Genomic DNA, 14,377 nt, shown 5'->3' on the forward strand with positions numbered 1-14,377 from the left:
TCGTCCTCGACAGCTTGGCTCAGAGGACTGCCGGACGGCGATGCTTTTGCCATTGCTGCAATATCTGAACTCGGCGAGGGTCCTGGGAAAAAACCGCCTGCTTTGCTCATACGTTGCGTAGCATCGGGATGAGGTGAAAGTCGAGGTACTATGAGTGGAGCATTTGTAGCGGAGCTGGTACGGACCATGACTTCTCCGGAGGACCCACTGCTGGAACTCAACAGCGAAGAAGCTAGGGCCACGCTGCGAGGCCGCACGTTGATTGCGCGAGGATCGGACAGCGCACCACCTGTAGCTGAAGATATCAAGTCCTGCTGCACGTCCAGGACCTCACTCGTCGTTGAAGCAGAGTCCGCGAACTCGGACGCCACCCGAGGGTGGAGAGGAGTTGCTCCAGGGACCACTGTCAATGGTTTCAGACCCAACTTGCTAGCTGATTTCGCTAGCTTGTTGCGAATGACTGCCGCGGTGCGCTTGGACGTGGGAGAAGGGCACGGCGAAGGAGCAGCGGTCGTGATGCTCTCCGCTGTACCCTGCGTCATCTCTGCCAGACTACGATATGCTCCGGGAATGGGTCTACCTCCCATGTTGCCACCCATACCAGGTCCATTGCGGTAATGCCATTCATTCGTTGGAGCTTTGGGAAGGTAGCCCCTTTGCCGAGCAGCAAGAGCTGCAGCAGGAGACGATACGACCTTCTCGACAGGCGATGCGCCCTCTGCTGTACGGCGAGGGAGCTCCGCACTACCGCTCATCGTCAGTTCCGGAAAAGTGGTATCCTCATCAGCCGCGGGATGCCGAGAAGCAGCAATGGCAGACTCCTGCGCGGCTGCCATGAAAGCGGTCATACTTCCAGCATTGGGCGTTCGGGGACTGTTGAAGGGGAGATCTTCGCGAAGATCCGCGACGGAAGTGGACCTGTGAGGGTCTTTTGGATGCGTCCGTATAGTGGGAACCGGCCCTCGCACAGTTCCGGCAGCGGCCGCACCCCCGTTGTAGCTCGTCCGGATCTTTCCCAAAGGCGCTGCTCGGAAAGGGGCGGCTTCCATACTACTGGTGCTGGTGACGCTGGATACTGAGCTGATACTCTTGGCTCTGCTCAAATCAAAGCTCCGATCATCACTCGCAGAGGCAGTGCTGCGACCTCCAAAGGCACTAGCGTTGTCGCCCCGTTGACCATTGCTTGCTGAGTAGGAAGCGTCTACCAGATTGCTGGACGAGCTAGCTGCTGACGCCAGAGGACTGATCCGGGGTATTTGTGGAGCACCCGAGCTCATCGGCGCATTTCGGTACTGGCTCTGTAGTGACGACGAGGACTTTGCCGAGGAAGGATAGGAGGGAGGGAAGCGTTTGGGGAGAGGCCCAGAGTCGGAGATGAAGTCGCTCTCCCCGTCATCTTCACTTGCGGAGGGATAAAGTATACTGGGCTCCGGGGAGGAGATATGAGTAGCAGAGCGATTGGAATGTCCTCTGGAGAGGATGCCGCTTCTGTTGCGAGCTGGAGGAAAAGGCGGCTGGGAGGAGGAGGAGGAAGCGGTGGCCTGCCTTGGTTCGGGCCCCTGAGGGAGGGCCTGCTCCGCTGCCGGATCTGGCAGACGTGAGGAGGATGGGCGCGACTGGGACATGCTGTGGGCTGACTGAAGGGACAGATCTGCTATGGAAGAGTGCAGCAGTCTCGCTCAGCAGTCGCCTTGACGACTAGCTGTTGTTGCCGTCTGGGGCCAAGGGGGAGAGCTGGTGGGTGACTTTGCTTCATGTACCTTGCTGCATCTTGCGTTCGAGGTGTTGAGGGCGTGTGGAAAGATGGCGGCGATGGGGCGGCAAGAGCGAGCGGATCCGAGCTTCAGCGGAAGCAAGTGTATGACAAGAAGTCGGCAATGGCGTGCTCTACGAGGCCATGGTGGAGGAGGGCGGGTGGTACGGGAGTAGTCTAATTCAGGCTGTGGTGGTGTTAGTCTGGAACGGACTTGGGTGTGTGGGCCCGAGTGCGCGCATGGCCGCCGTCCCTTTCCGCTTTGACCCCGCGTTTTGAGTTGCAGTCGGGGCCTGGCTGGGCCTGGACGCAGGGGCAAGCAGGCAGGAACAAAGTAGAGGTGGAGAGAATCCAGAGGGGGATCGATCATGCTTGCCCTCACGACGCTCAATGTGAAAGGGTCAGGCCGCAGACGCCCGCATCTCCATGCTCATCGCCAGACAAGCAGCATCTGTACCGGGTCCTCATCACCGTCTCTCTGTCAGTCCCGCCCTACGTCGCCTCTCTGGTGCCCGAGTGACTCTGACCAGGATGGCCTCTTCCTCGTCTGCCACGGCCGCCATCCGACCAGGCCTGCAACGCATCATCCCACTACTTGATCGTCTCGGCCGCCCCCAGAATACCTTCCCAGTGATACACATCGCCGGCACAAACTGCAAAGGCACCACCTCTTCACTCCTCGACTTGCTCCTCACACACTTTGGCCTTCGTACAGCTCGCTTCAACTCGCCTCATCTGCGAGAGGAGAGGGACTCGTGCCGAGTGGCAGGCAAAGTGGTGGATGCTGGGGTATGGCAGACAGCAGGAGAGAGGGTGATCGAGGCGAATGTGCTCGACCAGGCCGGGCAAGTAGCGCCATCCATCGATGCCAGCCCCTTTGAGCGGCTCTTTGCACGCTTCCTCGTCAGCTGCACCCTCACCACACCCGCCCCACAAGTACTCATCGTCGAATGCGGTATGGGGGGATTGACGGACGCCACCAATGTCTTCCCTGCGGAGGTCGTCCTCGCCAGTGTCATCACGCCCATTGGCAGAGACCATGCTGGCTTCCTAGGCGACACCTTGGGGCAAATCACAGAGAACAAGCTGGGCATTGCAAAGGAGAATGGCCTTGTAGTGGTAGCAGGTCAGTGCCCCGAGGTGAGGGAGACGAACCTCCGCCGCTGGTCAGTAGAGGAGGAAGATCCACGACTTCTTGGCGAGGATTCCGCCGAGATCCTCTCAACGACTCGCAGAGTGGCAGAAACGCTCAAAGCTCGGCTCGTCCGATGTGAAACTCCTACAGGGAAGACCGTTGGTCGTCAAGAAGAAGGCGAGTGGCGAGTCATATCACAGTGGAGCGCAACTCTACCGCCTGTATTGCAGACGCCTTCCACAACAAGAACAGCCACGACCGACGCTGCGACGGGAGTGTCCCTAGACGATTCCGAAACAAGCTCCGCATCTACATCGATAACGACTGCAACACCAGCATCGCTAGCGTCGACACTCTTCACCAATGGACCCTTCCAAGCATCGCCCGGCCACACCGCCCTGAAGACGCCTCTGCTTCCCCCACTGCAGCCAACAGCGCCTGTCCTGTCATCCGTCTCTACGGCCCTCTCCACAATCTACGCTATTGCATCAGACGAGCCCCCATCTGCTCGTGGATTGCAGGGAGCCGACCGCCATGAGGAGCTGCGCTTGGGCCTCGCCTGGGCTCTGCGAGAAGGTGGAATACTTAGTGGTCCCAGTGGGGCGCTGAGCGAAGGTGTGGAGCACGCCATTGTGAGCGGGGTAGAGAGTTGGGAAGGCAGAGGGAGCTGGGTGGACGTCCCTCTCCCCCTTCCAGCAAGGAGCGCTATAGAAGAAGGAAAGACTGCCGCTCTACGCCTCTTTGTCGATGGAGCTCACAATCTTCCCGCCTTCTCGGCTCTGTTCCGGCATCTGCAAGCTATGCGTCAAGCACGACAAGGCTCCTCCTCCTCCTCGGCTCTGACACTCACTCTACTTGTCTCCTTCTCCGAGAGCAAAAAGAAGGACGGTGATCTCGAGACTCTCCTTCACATCTTCGCACAGCTCCCCTTCAAACTAGCAGTACTCGAGCCGCCCTCCCTACAAGGCAAGCTCAAAGCCCTCTCCCTAACCGAAGCCGATAGGGGCGACGAGCATGGCGATGGCGATGGCGATGGCGGTGGCGCTGACCTCACTATCCGAGTGGGCTTTGTTCCCTTTTCAACGCCCGTAGAGGGGATGCCGTGGGTCTCACCGCTCGACCCGCAAGAATTGACCACACTTCTGCAAGCGAAGATTGCCTGCAGAACACAAGCAGAGGAGGTCCAAGCTGAAGCTGTGACTGCAAAGTCAACTCAATGGGAAATCATCTCCCTGCCAAACCTGCAGAGCGCCCTATTGTGGGCTTCAAAGGAAGGTCAGGAGACGGGCAGACCAGCTGGGGAACAAAGTGTCGAGGGGAGCAGAGATTCGCTCGTTGTCCTCACCGGCTCCCTCTATCTCGCTGGGGAGCTGTACAGGCTCGTCGATCAGCTTCAGGGGCGCGCTGCTGGCCGGGGGTGAAGGCAAGACGTAGGGCGGGCCGGAGAGCAGGGAGCGGGAGAGCCGGGTGACGAACTTGTAGAGCAGTCCACCTGACCTTAGATAGACCCTTTTCACCAACCAATCGATAGCCATGACATATCACTTCATCACACAATTGCTGCTCGCTTCCTCGCTGCCTTTCTTCTTACGAGTCAACCATCCCTCAGTCGATGCACAACATCCTTTTCGGCAGTACATACTACCTTGATCCTCATTGTACTTCAAATGGATGAGCAGGGGTCGGGGGGATATACAGCGGGTGGTTAGGTCCCCTGCACTGTACTGCAGGGCAGGGACTGACAGAAGAAGGAGGAGGAGAAGAAGAGTGAGAGGGATATGTAGACGTATGCATTATCGAAACTTGGAAATGTAGCAGGGTAGTGCAAGAGGATGTGGGAAAGGGAGCAAAGAGAGGCGGCAGCAGGTAGGTAGACTTGCAACGTCTACGCGTCTCGAGGTCCAAGGCCAGGGAAGCGGGAAGGGTTGCAAGATGTTGGAAGCTCGAGCTTAACCCTAGCCTAAGCTCAGGCCTATCCTGGCTTGGCTTGATTTGGATTCGAAGCTCTTACTTGGCGGCAGAAGGTGCCTTGAGTAGCTTCTCGATTTCATTGGAAATGGAAAGAGGCTTAGTCTGGGGCGAGTAACGCTGTTGCACCTTTCCATCCTTGTCCACGAGGAACTCTAATAAATAAAGAGGCAAAGTCAGAAGTGATCAGCTCCCTATCCTGCCACGCCACGCCACGCCACGCCACGCCACGCCACGCTCCGCGAAGCATTCTCTGCCCTGCCGAAAAGTGCTTGTCCATCTATCATGGACTGTAATGACTCACTGGTAAAGTTCCACTTGATCCCGCTGAGGCCAAGCAGACCACTCTTCTGGTCCTTTAGCCACTTGAAGACTTCATTTGCATTGCTGCCATTCACGTCCGACTTTGCGAGCATGTCAAAGGAGACTGTGAGGTGAAGGAGGGAGAGACCGTAAGCGTCTGGCTCATCAGGTGATGTGGTGACGAGTCGAGATGGATGAACGTACCTCCGTAGTTCTGCGAGCAGGAGGGGAAGATGCCATGAGAGCAGTGGGAGTGGGAGAAGGTCCATAATCAGTATCGTAGGACAGTGGCGCAGCCCGCCATCCCTTTCTTCCGCATCGCTTCCCCCCAACACTCCAGCATACCCCTCTTCCCTACCCACCTTTGTGCAGAAAGCTCCAATCCCCTCATCTCCCTCTGGGTCCTGACTAGCAAATTGATTACACGGGAATCCCAAAATGACCAATCCTTGATCCTTGTACTTCTTGTTCAATTCCTCTAGTTCAGCAAATTGAGGAGTGAAGCCACACTTGGAGGCAGTGTTTACAATAAGGACGACTTTACCCTTGAGAGAGGCAAAGTCGTATGAAGAGCCATTGGGCTTGGGAGCGGAGAGGGTGTAAAAGTCGACCATGGCTGTTTGTGGGGAGAAGGAGCTGATGTGTGGAGGGGGAAGGGTGGCGGGAGGATCTGGTGAATCTAGGCTGTAGCAGTGGTGGCGGTATCAAAGAGGTTGCTCGTCTGATCTGATCTGATCGATTCAACTGGGGTCTAAAGGATAAGGAGACAAGGAGAGATAGCCACATCACTCCGAGGGCCACTTTCCAACTTCTCTACATCTAAATTGCCCTTTGCTCCCCCCTTCTCTCTCTCTCTCGTCTGATGTGCATCTCGGAATTTACGCCTCCCCCCTCTCTCTCTCTCCCTTATTGGTACCTCGGGTGTTGCCTTGGGCGCCCAAAAAATTAACGCATTGTGGCGGCAACGGACATGGGCGGCCGGTCAAAGTCAAGCTCAGTCCATCCATCCATCCATCCATTCAGCCAGCCAGCCTTAGCCGGGCAGCCGGTTCTTGTCTCGTCTCGTCTCGTCTCTGCTTGTCTGACGTGGGTGTACCGGGCGCGGGCCCCCTTTGCTCAAGTCCAAACACCGAACCGAACCGCACTGCACTGCACCGCGGAAAAGCGTCCGGGCCGCCGGGGGGGGGGGGGGGAAGTGGGGGAGCGGGGCGTCAGACAGGCCCAGGCAGACGGGCAGGGCCACAAGCTGACAGACCGACGGAGCTGCTCAGTTCCGCGCGGAATTGACCCTTGCCTGCTCCTACTGCTGCTGCTGCTACTGCTGCTGCTGCTGCTGCACCTCTGTGGACGCACCCCTCTTTCCGCTTCCTAGACTGGACTTGTAGGTGTAGGAGGACGGTGCACAGATCAATCTTTGCAAATAGACTTGACTTGAAGCCCGCTGACAGGAAAGGAGAGAAAGGCATACAGAGTTGCAAAGACGGACGTAGAGACATTGCAGCACAGGTAACAATACAGGGATGAACGGGAAACGAGAGATCTGATGCCAGGCCAAGAGAGAGAGAGAGGTCTCCACGTCAAGCGCGCCTACCGCTCCTGCTAGTCCGCTTCGAACGCGTATTGTATGCGGGACCTCGCCGCCGGGAGGAAGACCAGGGCCAGTCCCCTGACGATCCATCCTCATCTTCGTCATCCAACACAAAGTCAGCGTCAGCATCGCCATCCTCCTCGTCGAGGTCGCTGTCCTCGCCAGACCCAGAGCTAAACCAGCTGCTCCTTCTCCTCGCTCGTGGCGTGCGCTGCCTGTTCCTTGCTGGCTGTCCATTCGCCTCATTGACCGTCTCGCGAATCATGTTCAGCCAGCGACTCATCTGACTCTGATCTCCTTCATCGCTCACCCCCTGAGCGACATCCATAAGTCCATCGAGTCCAATCGAGCTCAGCAGACCGCCGAGTATGTCCCCCTGCCCTTCTCCTTCCGGGCTTGTTCCTCGTCTGTTGCCCCGTGCACTGGATCCTGCTCCTCGCGATTCCCCACCGTTGGCAGCCTGGAAAAGATCGGCCACAGTTTCAGCCGTGGATCTTGTCTTGCGTTGTCTGCCTGGACCGCCAGAGGTAGCTGATCGATAGAATGACCCGGCTGAATTGAGGACACCGCTCAGCAGAGCTTCGGCGTCAGTCCTGCCCGCGGCACCTTGCCCGATTGTGTCCTCGTCGTCGAGTGAATCAAAGACGCTCTGCCCTGTTGCACCTTGCCTGGACCTGGAAGATGCACTGCGTCCTCCAGATCTTCGCGTACCACGGCCTGTCGTGGCTGGTCGATCCTGCGTCGCTGCTCCGTACAGACGTGACAAGAGCGGCAGGGTAGTGGCCAATGTCGCCGCTGTGTCCATCGAATCGGTAGCGGAATGGCATGAGTGAGGAGAGTTTTGCGGGAGAGATCGCTGTCGATTAGCTTTCCATCTAAACATCATCTTCGAGCACCTTAGGAAGACAAAGAGAAGCGGAGTCATTGCCCGACGGTCAGACCTGACATCTCTTGGTGTGCCAGCATAGAGTCACACACTTGTTGCGAGACCCAACATCCTTGCCCAGTGCGACCAGTCGGAACTTCTTTTGGAGTCTACCTAATGCGCCCACTCACCTCCATTCAGTCCAGCTAGACCTCCCGCCCAGCTGGCCAGTCCTGCAGCAGTCCCAGGCGTCTCGCCTACACTATTGATCGCGTCCTGATTGCCAGTCCACCATGCCCATAGTGCGATTCCTGCACCAATGATGGCTCCCCACTTGATGCCCCACCAGATCAGGAGAATGGTGGACCGCAGAGTTCTGTAAGCCATGACGAGGGATAGGTAAGCTGCGAAGAGGGCAATCAAAGGCGGCAAGACGGTGGAAGTCCATGATGTTGGGCTGTGTGCGGGACCAGGTGATGAGTGAAGGAAGAGCACAAGATCGGAATGTTGAGTTTCCCTGCTATATCGCCTCTCCGCAAAGGGTGAGGGCCACTCACTCGTTGGACACTCCGGCCACCAGTCTCCAAATCAGGTTGGAGAAGCCAGCTAAGATCTGAAAGATGGGAGCGGGGATGGTGCCGAAGAAGGTGCCGCCCACGTAGGAAGAAGCGTAGGAGATGAGCGTGTGGAGGAGGCCATCGTCGGCAGTAGTGTCGACTGCAGGCATGGTGGATAGCTATAGAGGGCCAGCGAGGGAGCCTAGCTTGAGGACTGAAGCCAAGAGGAGGAACAGAGGTAGTAAAGAGGAAGGGTGTGGAGGAGGGTCGGGACGGCGAACAAGAGGAGGAGTAGAAGGACCCACCGAGGCTGATGGTCATTGCGGGACGGCGGCCATTTCCAACTTTTGTTGCTCCACGTCGAGCGCCACGCCAAGCCGGCGTGCACCAGAGCCACGGCTGCCCCTCGGCCGGGCCCACTGCGATATTCTTGTCTAGAATAGTATACAGTCATTGCCTCGCTGCCATTTACATTGTTGCAATCCACCAACCAACTCTGCTCCCCCGTGTCATTGCCATGTCCTCCGCATCACCCTCCAACCGCAAGCGACATGCCCGCCAGCCCTCTCGGCTCTCCGTAGTCTCCTCTGCCCTCTCTTCTGCCTCAGAAGAGGAGCCAGAGCAAGAGCAGGAGGATACAGAGATGCTCGGCGATGATGAAGACGCCGAAGGCGAGCCAGACGATGATGAACTCGACGCGGACGAGGATGAGCTGCAAGAAGAGGAGGACGATGAGGAGGAGGGAAACGACTCGTCTGCTAAGCCTTCACCACCTACACCGAGTAGACCGAGGAAGTCGCTCAAGATTACACTTAAAGGACGGAGCCCGCTGCAGAAGAAGACTTCTGCTCGCTCAGCAGCTTCATCCTCAAAGGCAGCAGCAGCAACAGCATCGTCGTCATCAAGTCGTCCTACACGCACCGTGGTCAAGAACAACCGGGGCAAGAAGCTTGTCGAGTCCGAGTCGGATGATGAAGATCTGCTAGATGCAGAGGGCGAAGAGGAAGAGGATGGGGAGCTGGACGAGCTGGAGGACGAGCTAGAGGACGAAGGAGATCTGGCTTCTTTACCCGCAGAGGGAACCGAAGGGGAGGAAGACGATGCAGATGGAGAAGAATCTTTCCTTGCCAATATGCCAAAGACGGCTAGACAGATGGCAAAGGCGGGAATGGGAGAAGAGCTCCTAGAGCTACCACTCTGTGAGTGTCCGCTGCAAATTTGCCTGCTTCTGTCCTCTCCTCCTCTCCTCACTCGCTCACACATTCACCTGTCATCCTTGGTCTCCCACTTTTCCCCCCACCTCTTTCACAGCCGACACCTCTAAAAAGCTCAAGCGCACAGAAGCAGAAGTGGCCCTGATGCGTTCCGAAGTCGCCCGTCGCAGGCGGTACCAATCCGAGAAGAAGCTCGACGACGAAAAGACGGAAACCATCAATCGTTTACTCAAGAAGCAGGTGGGGAGGAAATCAACTAGGGAGATGGGTCAGCCTGATGAAGATGAGGAGGAGGATGAAGCGGGTGGTGCGGAGGGATCTGGAGGAGCTGGTGGAGTTCGAGGGATTGGAGGAGAGAGGGACGCAAAGAGGGCAAAGGTCATGAGTCGAGAGGAGAGCAAGAAACTCCCCAGAGGAATGTTCAGAATGGTCAATAGGGTAGAGGGAACCACGGTTAGCATACCCAGCATTGGTACCGGAGGAGCAGGAGCAGGAGTGGGAGTAGGAGTAGGACCGGGAGCAGAAGCATACATGGACAGATGGAGCAACCTCTTCCCATCGGCCTCAGGCAAGATTCAGGTCTTGGGAGAAGAGGGGGCAAAGCAACCACCGACGGCTACTGCTACATGAACCCTCTTCCGTCGCAGCCAAGGCAAGGCAAAAGCGTATTGTGGCCACTTGAATAGATGTCCCACCTGTACTGTAGCAAGCCAACATTCATGTGTGCCCAGCAGTCCTCTACGATCGTCGCAGTGCTTGCAGATGTGAGCAAGAAGTCACCTAGGTGCGTCAATACACGGCAGTGTCGCAGAGCACTCTAAACATCAAGCACAGCCACGACCAAGAGAAGTATACCACGATCTTTGTATTGCTAAATGCAGGCGAGACAGGGTAGAGCAAGGATCGGCACACTGTCCGATGAACGCCTCGACCCCCTCCTCCCCCTTTCCCTGCTCCGCATCTCCTCCTCATCTCCGCACCAAATCCTCTTTTGTTGCTTTTACAAAAGGTCGTCGGCGTAAGGCAGCTGACGAACATCTCCAATGGCCACAGTGGTAGCCTTGCCCTTCAGCATCTTGTCCACGGCTGCACTGAGTCCCTGAGCCTTTACGCCCTCGAGCTGAGAGACGACCTCGTCACTCATGACCACTGATCCCTTGTTCAACAGGGCGGCACCGACAAATGCCCTACCGTGCTCCTTGGTCTCCATCTGGCTGGTCAGGTCAAATTTGGCCTTGGCAATGGCCCTCTGCAGGTCTTCTGACGAGACGCTCGATGCAGCCGACTTGAATGCACCGGCCACCTCCTTTGCCAGAGCAGGCAGCGTGGCAGTGGGGGCAGTGATGTAGGCACCGATCAATCCGGAATCGCTGAAAGTCAGGTTGAAGGCCTCGGCGTGTCCTCCATTCACCTTGGCAGCGGCCTGAGCCAGGGGCGAAAGACCCTTGGACCACTTGACACTGGATTCACCACCTAGCAGGGCGCGCAGCACGGCGAACTCTGGCGAAGAGCCACCTTCGAAGGCGAGGAAGAAGTGGCCGTTGTGGGCCTTGGGGCTGTCGGCGTGGTGAGGGGCAAAGTCTACTCGTTGCTCGCCTCCGAAGTAGGTAGAGGGACCGGCATTCAGGGCGCCGGTTGATGTGCCAGGAACACCAGAGAAGCTCTTGGACACCAGAGAGGAGAGCTTGTCTTGTGTGATTCCGGTACCGAAGACGGCAATGTTGTCCCTGGCGAAGGCTCCCTTGGCATACGAGCTGACACCAGAGGCGCTGATGGGGGAAGAGGGGCTGGCGTAGAGGGAAGCGCCCAGACCTCGCTGCCTGTAAGCGGTCTGAGTGAGGACATCGAAGCCAAGAATGGAAGGGTTGCCTGCTACCTGCTCGTACTCGGCGCGAGAGGCGGGCAGGACCTCCTCGTTGAACTCGTGCGTAGCGAATTTGGAGCTGGACAAAACATCTCCTAGAATCTCGACGAAGAAGTCCCTAGCAGTCGGAGCAAGAAAGAGGAATACAATTCCCGTCAGATCGCAGATCCCTCTTCGCTGAGGCGGCAGACAGTACTCACTCGTCACCACGCAGGAATTCAGCGGTCAGGAACAGGTGCTCCTTCGAGAGCGAGGTGGATAGAAGACCACCGTACAGCTCAGACTCTCGAACCAGTCGCAGAGCAGATCGCTTGGCATTTGACTTGAACAGGAAGCTGTAGTGAACAAGTGGAGAGCTTCGTGGTCAGTGTCTGCCTGTCTGCAGATCGGAGGGGTAGGTCTTGTTCAAAGACTCACTGCTTCAGACCATCTTCATCGAAGAAAAGTATTTGGAGGAAAGGGGTGTCGAGTAGAAGAGAAGGTCAGCTGCCACTGCTTGAGGAATGCAATCCTCTGCTCTCTGCATCATTGTACTGACTTGCGATTCCGGGGCTGGTCTCATAGCGAGCTCCGGCCCTGATTGCGACTGTGACAGCTGAGGTAGGTGATCCGTTGTCCTGTGAGGAGCGCCGCATAGAGAGCAGGAAGGAAGTTAGTCATCTGACAGGCCTGGGATATTGCGAAGTGGCATCCTCTCTCTCTGTTCCCATTCTTCCACCTGCATGCCCGCGATCCCCTTCCCAAGCTAATTCCTCCAGCCTTGTATTCCCTTCTGGCTCTCGTCGTCCCAGCTGGTCCGCGTCACTGGCCGATGATCTGAGAATTCCCCTTTCCACCACTTTGTAGCCCCGCCTCTATGCACAGTCTTGGATACCCACGTAGGCAGCAAGTGGGATGTTGTCCACCTTTTGAGTAGCGTATCCCCTCCTTGCGATGGCTGCGCTAACGGGGGAAGCGGCTGCTGTCCGGAGGAGGGAGGATCGGCAAGGCGTAGCGACCCTGGCGAGCGACATGGTGAGGGTGATAGAGGGGTGGGGGGAGGAGAGAGGGGTATGCGGGAGGGTGATGCGATGTGCGGTAGTGGTGAAGACGAACAGCGGGAAGGACTGACGACGACGGACGATGAGAAGGATCCTCTACGTCGCCGATTTCAAACACGCGGGCAGGGCGGCAGCCAGGCCCACTGGCGGGCGCACTCCCTCTCCCCACGGCGAGGGCCGGGCTGGACAACCCAGAGCGGAGCCGGGAAAACGTGGCACACCGACCCACGGACGGACAGACGGACAGACGGAGCGAGGACGTCAGACGCAGGAAGAAGTGAAGCAGCGCAGGCCAGCATACAGTCAGCCATCGCTACCACCAGCACACGGCTGTCCATGTGATCTACACCTGGGGTCACTGCATTGCCATGTCGCTGCAATACATAGAAGACTTCTCGTCTTCCTATGCATCGTCATCATCATCATCGTCGCCTGCATCGCCCAGTCCGCCCTCACCCATCCTCACCGTCCAATGGGCCACCACCAACGTCGTACTCACGGGCCACCTCGATGGTACCCTCTGTGCCTTCGACGCCAACAATGGCACTCTTTTAGCTCAGATCAAGGCTCACACCGAGTCTCTTCACTCATTGACCATCGATGAGCGGGGTGAGACGGCGCTGAGTAGCTCCATCGACAGTAGCGCCTCCCTCTGGTCCCTGCGGGAATTGGAGACCAAGGCAGCCTCGAGCAAAGGAGCGGCACAGCGCATTGTCCCAGGGGAGGATGGAGAGGAGCTCCTGACGACCTCAGAGCCATCATCGATGGATCTACAGCCAATCAAGAGTATCACAGCTATTCTGGACACAGAAGGCCAGCCCCTGGACCTTCCCACTGCAGCCCTCCATCCCTCCGGCCGCTTCTTCGCAGCCGCCGGATCAGGAGCAGTCCTCTCGCTCCACTCTGCCGGGCAAGCTGACTTCGGCGAGCTCCTCTGTTCCAATCCATACGAGCCTGCCTCTTCAGCAGCACCTCCACCTTCAGTCTATGCACTGAGCTTCGCCTTTTCCCCCTCTGGCAAGTACGTCGCCATGGGCACCGATTTCGGGCATGTACACCTCTTCTCCATCGTTCAGTCCTCTTCAAGTTCCCCTCCAACCCTCTCGAGAGTGGCACTCTATACCTCACACGCCCTCCCCATCCGATCCCTCGCATTCGATTCGTCCTCCACTGGCGGCGACAATCACCTCTTTGTCGGAAGTGACGACCGACTCGTAACACTCTACGATGTCGCCTCTCTCTCCTCCTTGGGCTCCAGCTCGAGCTCCGGCTCCGCACTCAAGATCCTAACAAACCCAGTATCATTCCTACAAGGCCACAAAGGATCCATAGACCATCTCGCCCCCGTTCCCGTGGCATCCACTTCCTATATGCGTAAGCACAACAGCGCCAACAGTAGTAGAGCAGGCAAATCGCGCCCCCCTCTCCTCCTCGCGACGACCAGTGTGCAGGACGGGTTTATACGTCTGTGGGATTTAGATCAGAGGCCGAAGAGGAGCGTATGTGTTATTCGAGCTGGAGGAGATGTGACCACTGCCGCTGCCACGGCGCCGTCTGCGCTGCCCAATGGGGACTCAGTGGAGAGCAATGGCGAGGTGAATGGAGAAGCCCCCGGGCAGAGCACCACGACCACGACTACTGCGTCGTCGTCGTCGTCGTCAGCCCCGTCTTCTATGGGACCCAGAGGTGCGACCAGTCTAGCTTGGCGTCCTCTTCCACTCTCACGGGACTCTGATGCAGGATTCGAGGCAGCAACGGCGGCGGGCTCGGCCTTTGTGGCTGGAGGGACAGATGGGGTGCTTAGGTGGTACAGGGCTAGTGGGACTGGTGGGGACTTGTAGTCCCCCTCAAGTATCATTACGATTGCCAGCTGGTGGAGAATTTCGCTCACAGTCGCTCGTCAACGAGTAATGCAATGGAATTGGTTTAGCATTTGCAAATTGCACACGCACACGCACGCACAAAAAGGGATTCATGACATGATTATGGCGACATAGCGACATCTTTCTGAGAAATCTCCATCACGACTGGACTAACACGACCACATGTGCATGCATGTGGTAGCCTTCTAGTACCCCACTTCTGCCGCG

At 57.4% G+C, this 14,377-nt stretch overlaps 6 protein-coding genes across 6 annotated transcripts; 3 read left to right on the forward strand and 3 right to left on the reverse strand.

The window, feature by feature from the left end:
- Nucleotides 1-2,284: 2,284 nt before the first annotated feature.
- On the forward strand, nucleotides 2,285-4,309 carry BCV69DRAFT_299593 (Mur ligase; the record flags this gene model as incomplete). The annotated part of the gene is made up of 1 exon (XM_025494349.1): nucleotides 2,285-4,309. One exon carries the CDS (start codon nucleotides 2,285-2,287, stop codon nucleotides 4,307-4,309), a length of 2,025 nt encoding a protein of 674 aa, XP_025347629.1.
- Nucleotides 4,310-4,895: 586 nt separating this feature from the next.
- BCV69DRAFT_249618 (putative GPX2-glutathione peroxidase) lies at nucleotides 4,896-5,773 on the reverse strand (the record flags this gene model as incomplete). Its single annotated transcript, XM_025490347.1, has 4 exons — nucleotides 4,896-5,011; nucleotides 5,161-5,283; nucleotides 5,364-5,373; nucleotides 5,522-5,773. The coding sequence occupies 4 exons, from the start codon at nucleotides 5,771-5,773 to the stop codon at nucleotides 4,896-4,898; spliced, it is 501 nt and encodes a 166-aa protein (XP_025347630.1).
- A 963-nt stretch (nucleotides 5,774-6,736) lies between these two features.
- Nucleotides 6,737-8,339, reverse strand: BCV69DRAFT_299595 (hypothetical protein; the record flags this gene model as incomplete). The annotated part of the gene is made up of 3 exons (XM_025494350.1): nucleotides 6,737-7,542; nucleotides 7,804-8,069; nucleotides 8,170-8,339. 3 exons carry the CDS (start codon nucleotides 8,337-8,339, stop codon nucleotides 6,737-6,739), a joined length of 1,242 nt encoding a protein of 413 aa, XP_025347631.1.
- Nucleotides 8,340-8,785: 446 nt separating this feature from the next.
- BCV69DRAFT_283354 (hypothetical protein) lies at nucleotides 8,786-10,116 on the forward strand. Its single transcript, XM_025492673.1, has 2 exons — nucleotides 8,786-9,368; nucleotides 9,481-10,116. Exons 1-2 carry the CDS (start codon nucleotides 8,813-8,815, stop codon nucleotides 10,011-10,013), a joined length of 1,089 nt encoding a protein of 362 aa, XP_025347632.1. The 5' UTR covers nucleotides 8,786-8,812; the 3' UTR covers nucleotides 10,014-10,116.
- A 205-nt stretch (nucleotides 10,117-10,321) lies between these two features.
- On the reverse strand, nucleotides 10,322-12,317 carry BCV69DRAFT_283357 (LuxS/MPP-like metallohydrolase). Its single transcript, XM_025492674.1, has 5 exons — nucleotides 12,126-12,317; nucleotides 11,786-11,864; nucleotides 11,665-11,677; nucleotides 11,448-11,582; nucleotides 10,322-11,365 (listed from the first exon to the last, which is right to left on the reverse strand). The coding sequence occupies exons 1-5, from the start codon at nucleotides 12,258-12,260 to the stop codon at nucleotides 10,384-10,386; spliced, it is 1,344 nt and encodes a 447-aa protein (XP_025347633.1). The 5' UTR covers nucleotides 12,261-12,317; the 3' UTR covers nucleotides 10,322-10,383.
- Nucleotides 12,318-12,596: 279 nt separating this feature from the next.
- BCV69DRAFT_283358 (WD40 repeat-like protein) lies at nucleotides 12,597-14,225 on the forward strand. Its single transcript, XM_025492675.1, has one exon. The coding sequence runs from the start codon at nucleotides 12,656-12,658 to the stop codon at nucleotides 14,126-14,128; it is 1,473 nt and encodes a 490-aa protein (XP_025347634.1). The 5' UTR covers nucleotides 12,597-12,655; the 3' UTR covers nucleotides 14,129-14,225.
- Nucleotides 14,226-14,377: the final 152 nt, after the last annotated feature.

The sequence above is a fragment of the Pseudomicrostroma glucosiphilum genome (genome assembly GCF_003144135.1).
Source record: "Pseudomicrostroma glucosiphilum strain MCA 4718 unplaced genomic scaffold BCV69scaffold_8, whole genome shotgun sequence".
NCBI lineage: Eukaryota > Fungi > Basidiomycota > Exobasidiomycetes > Microstromatales > Microstromataceae > Microstroma > Microstroma glucosiphilum.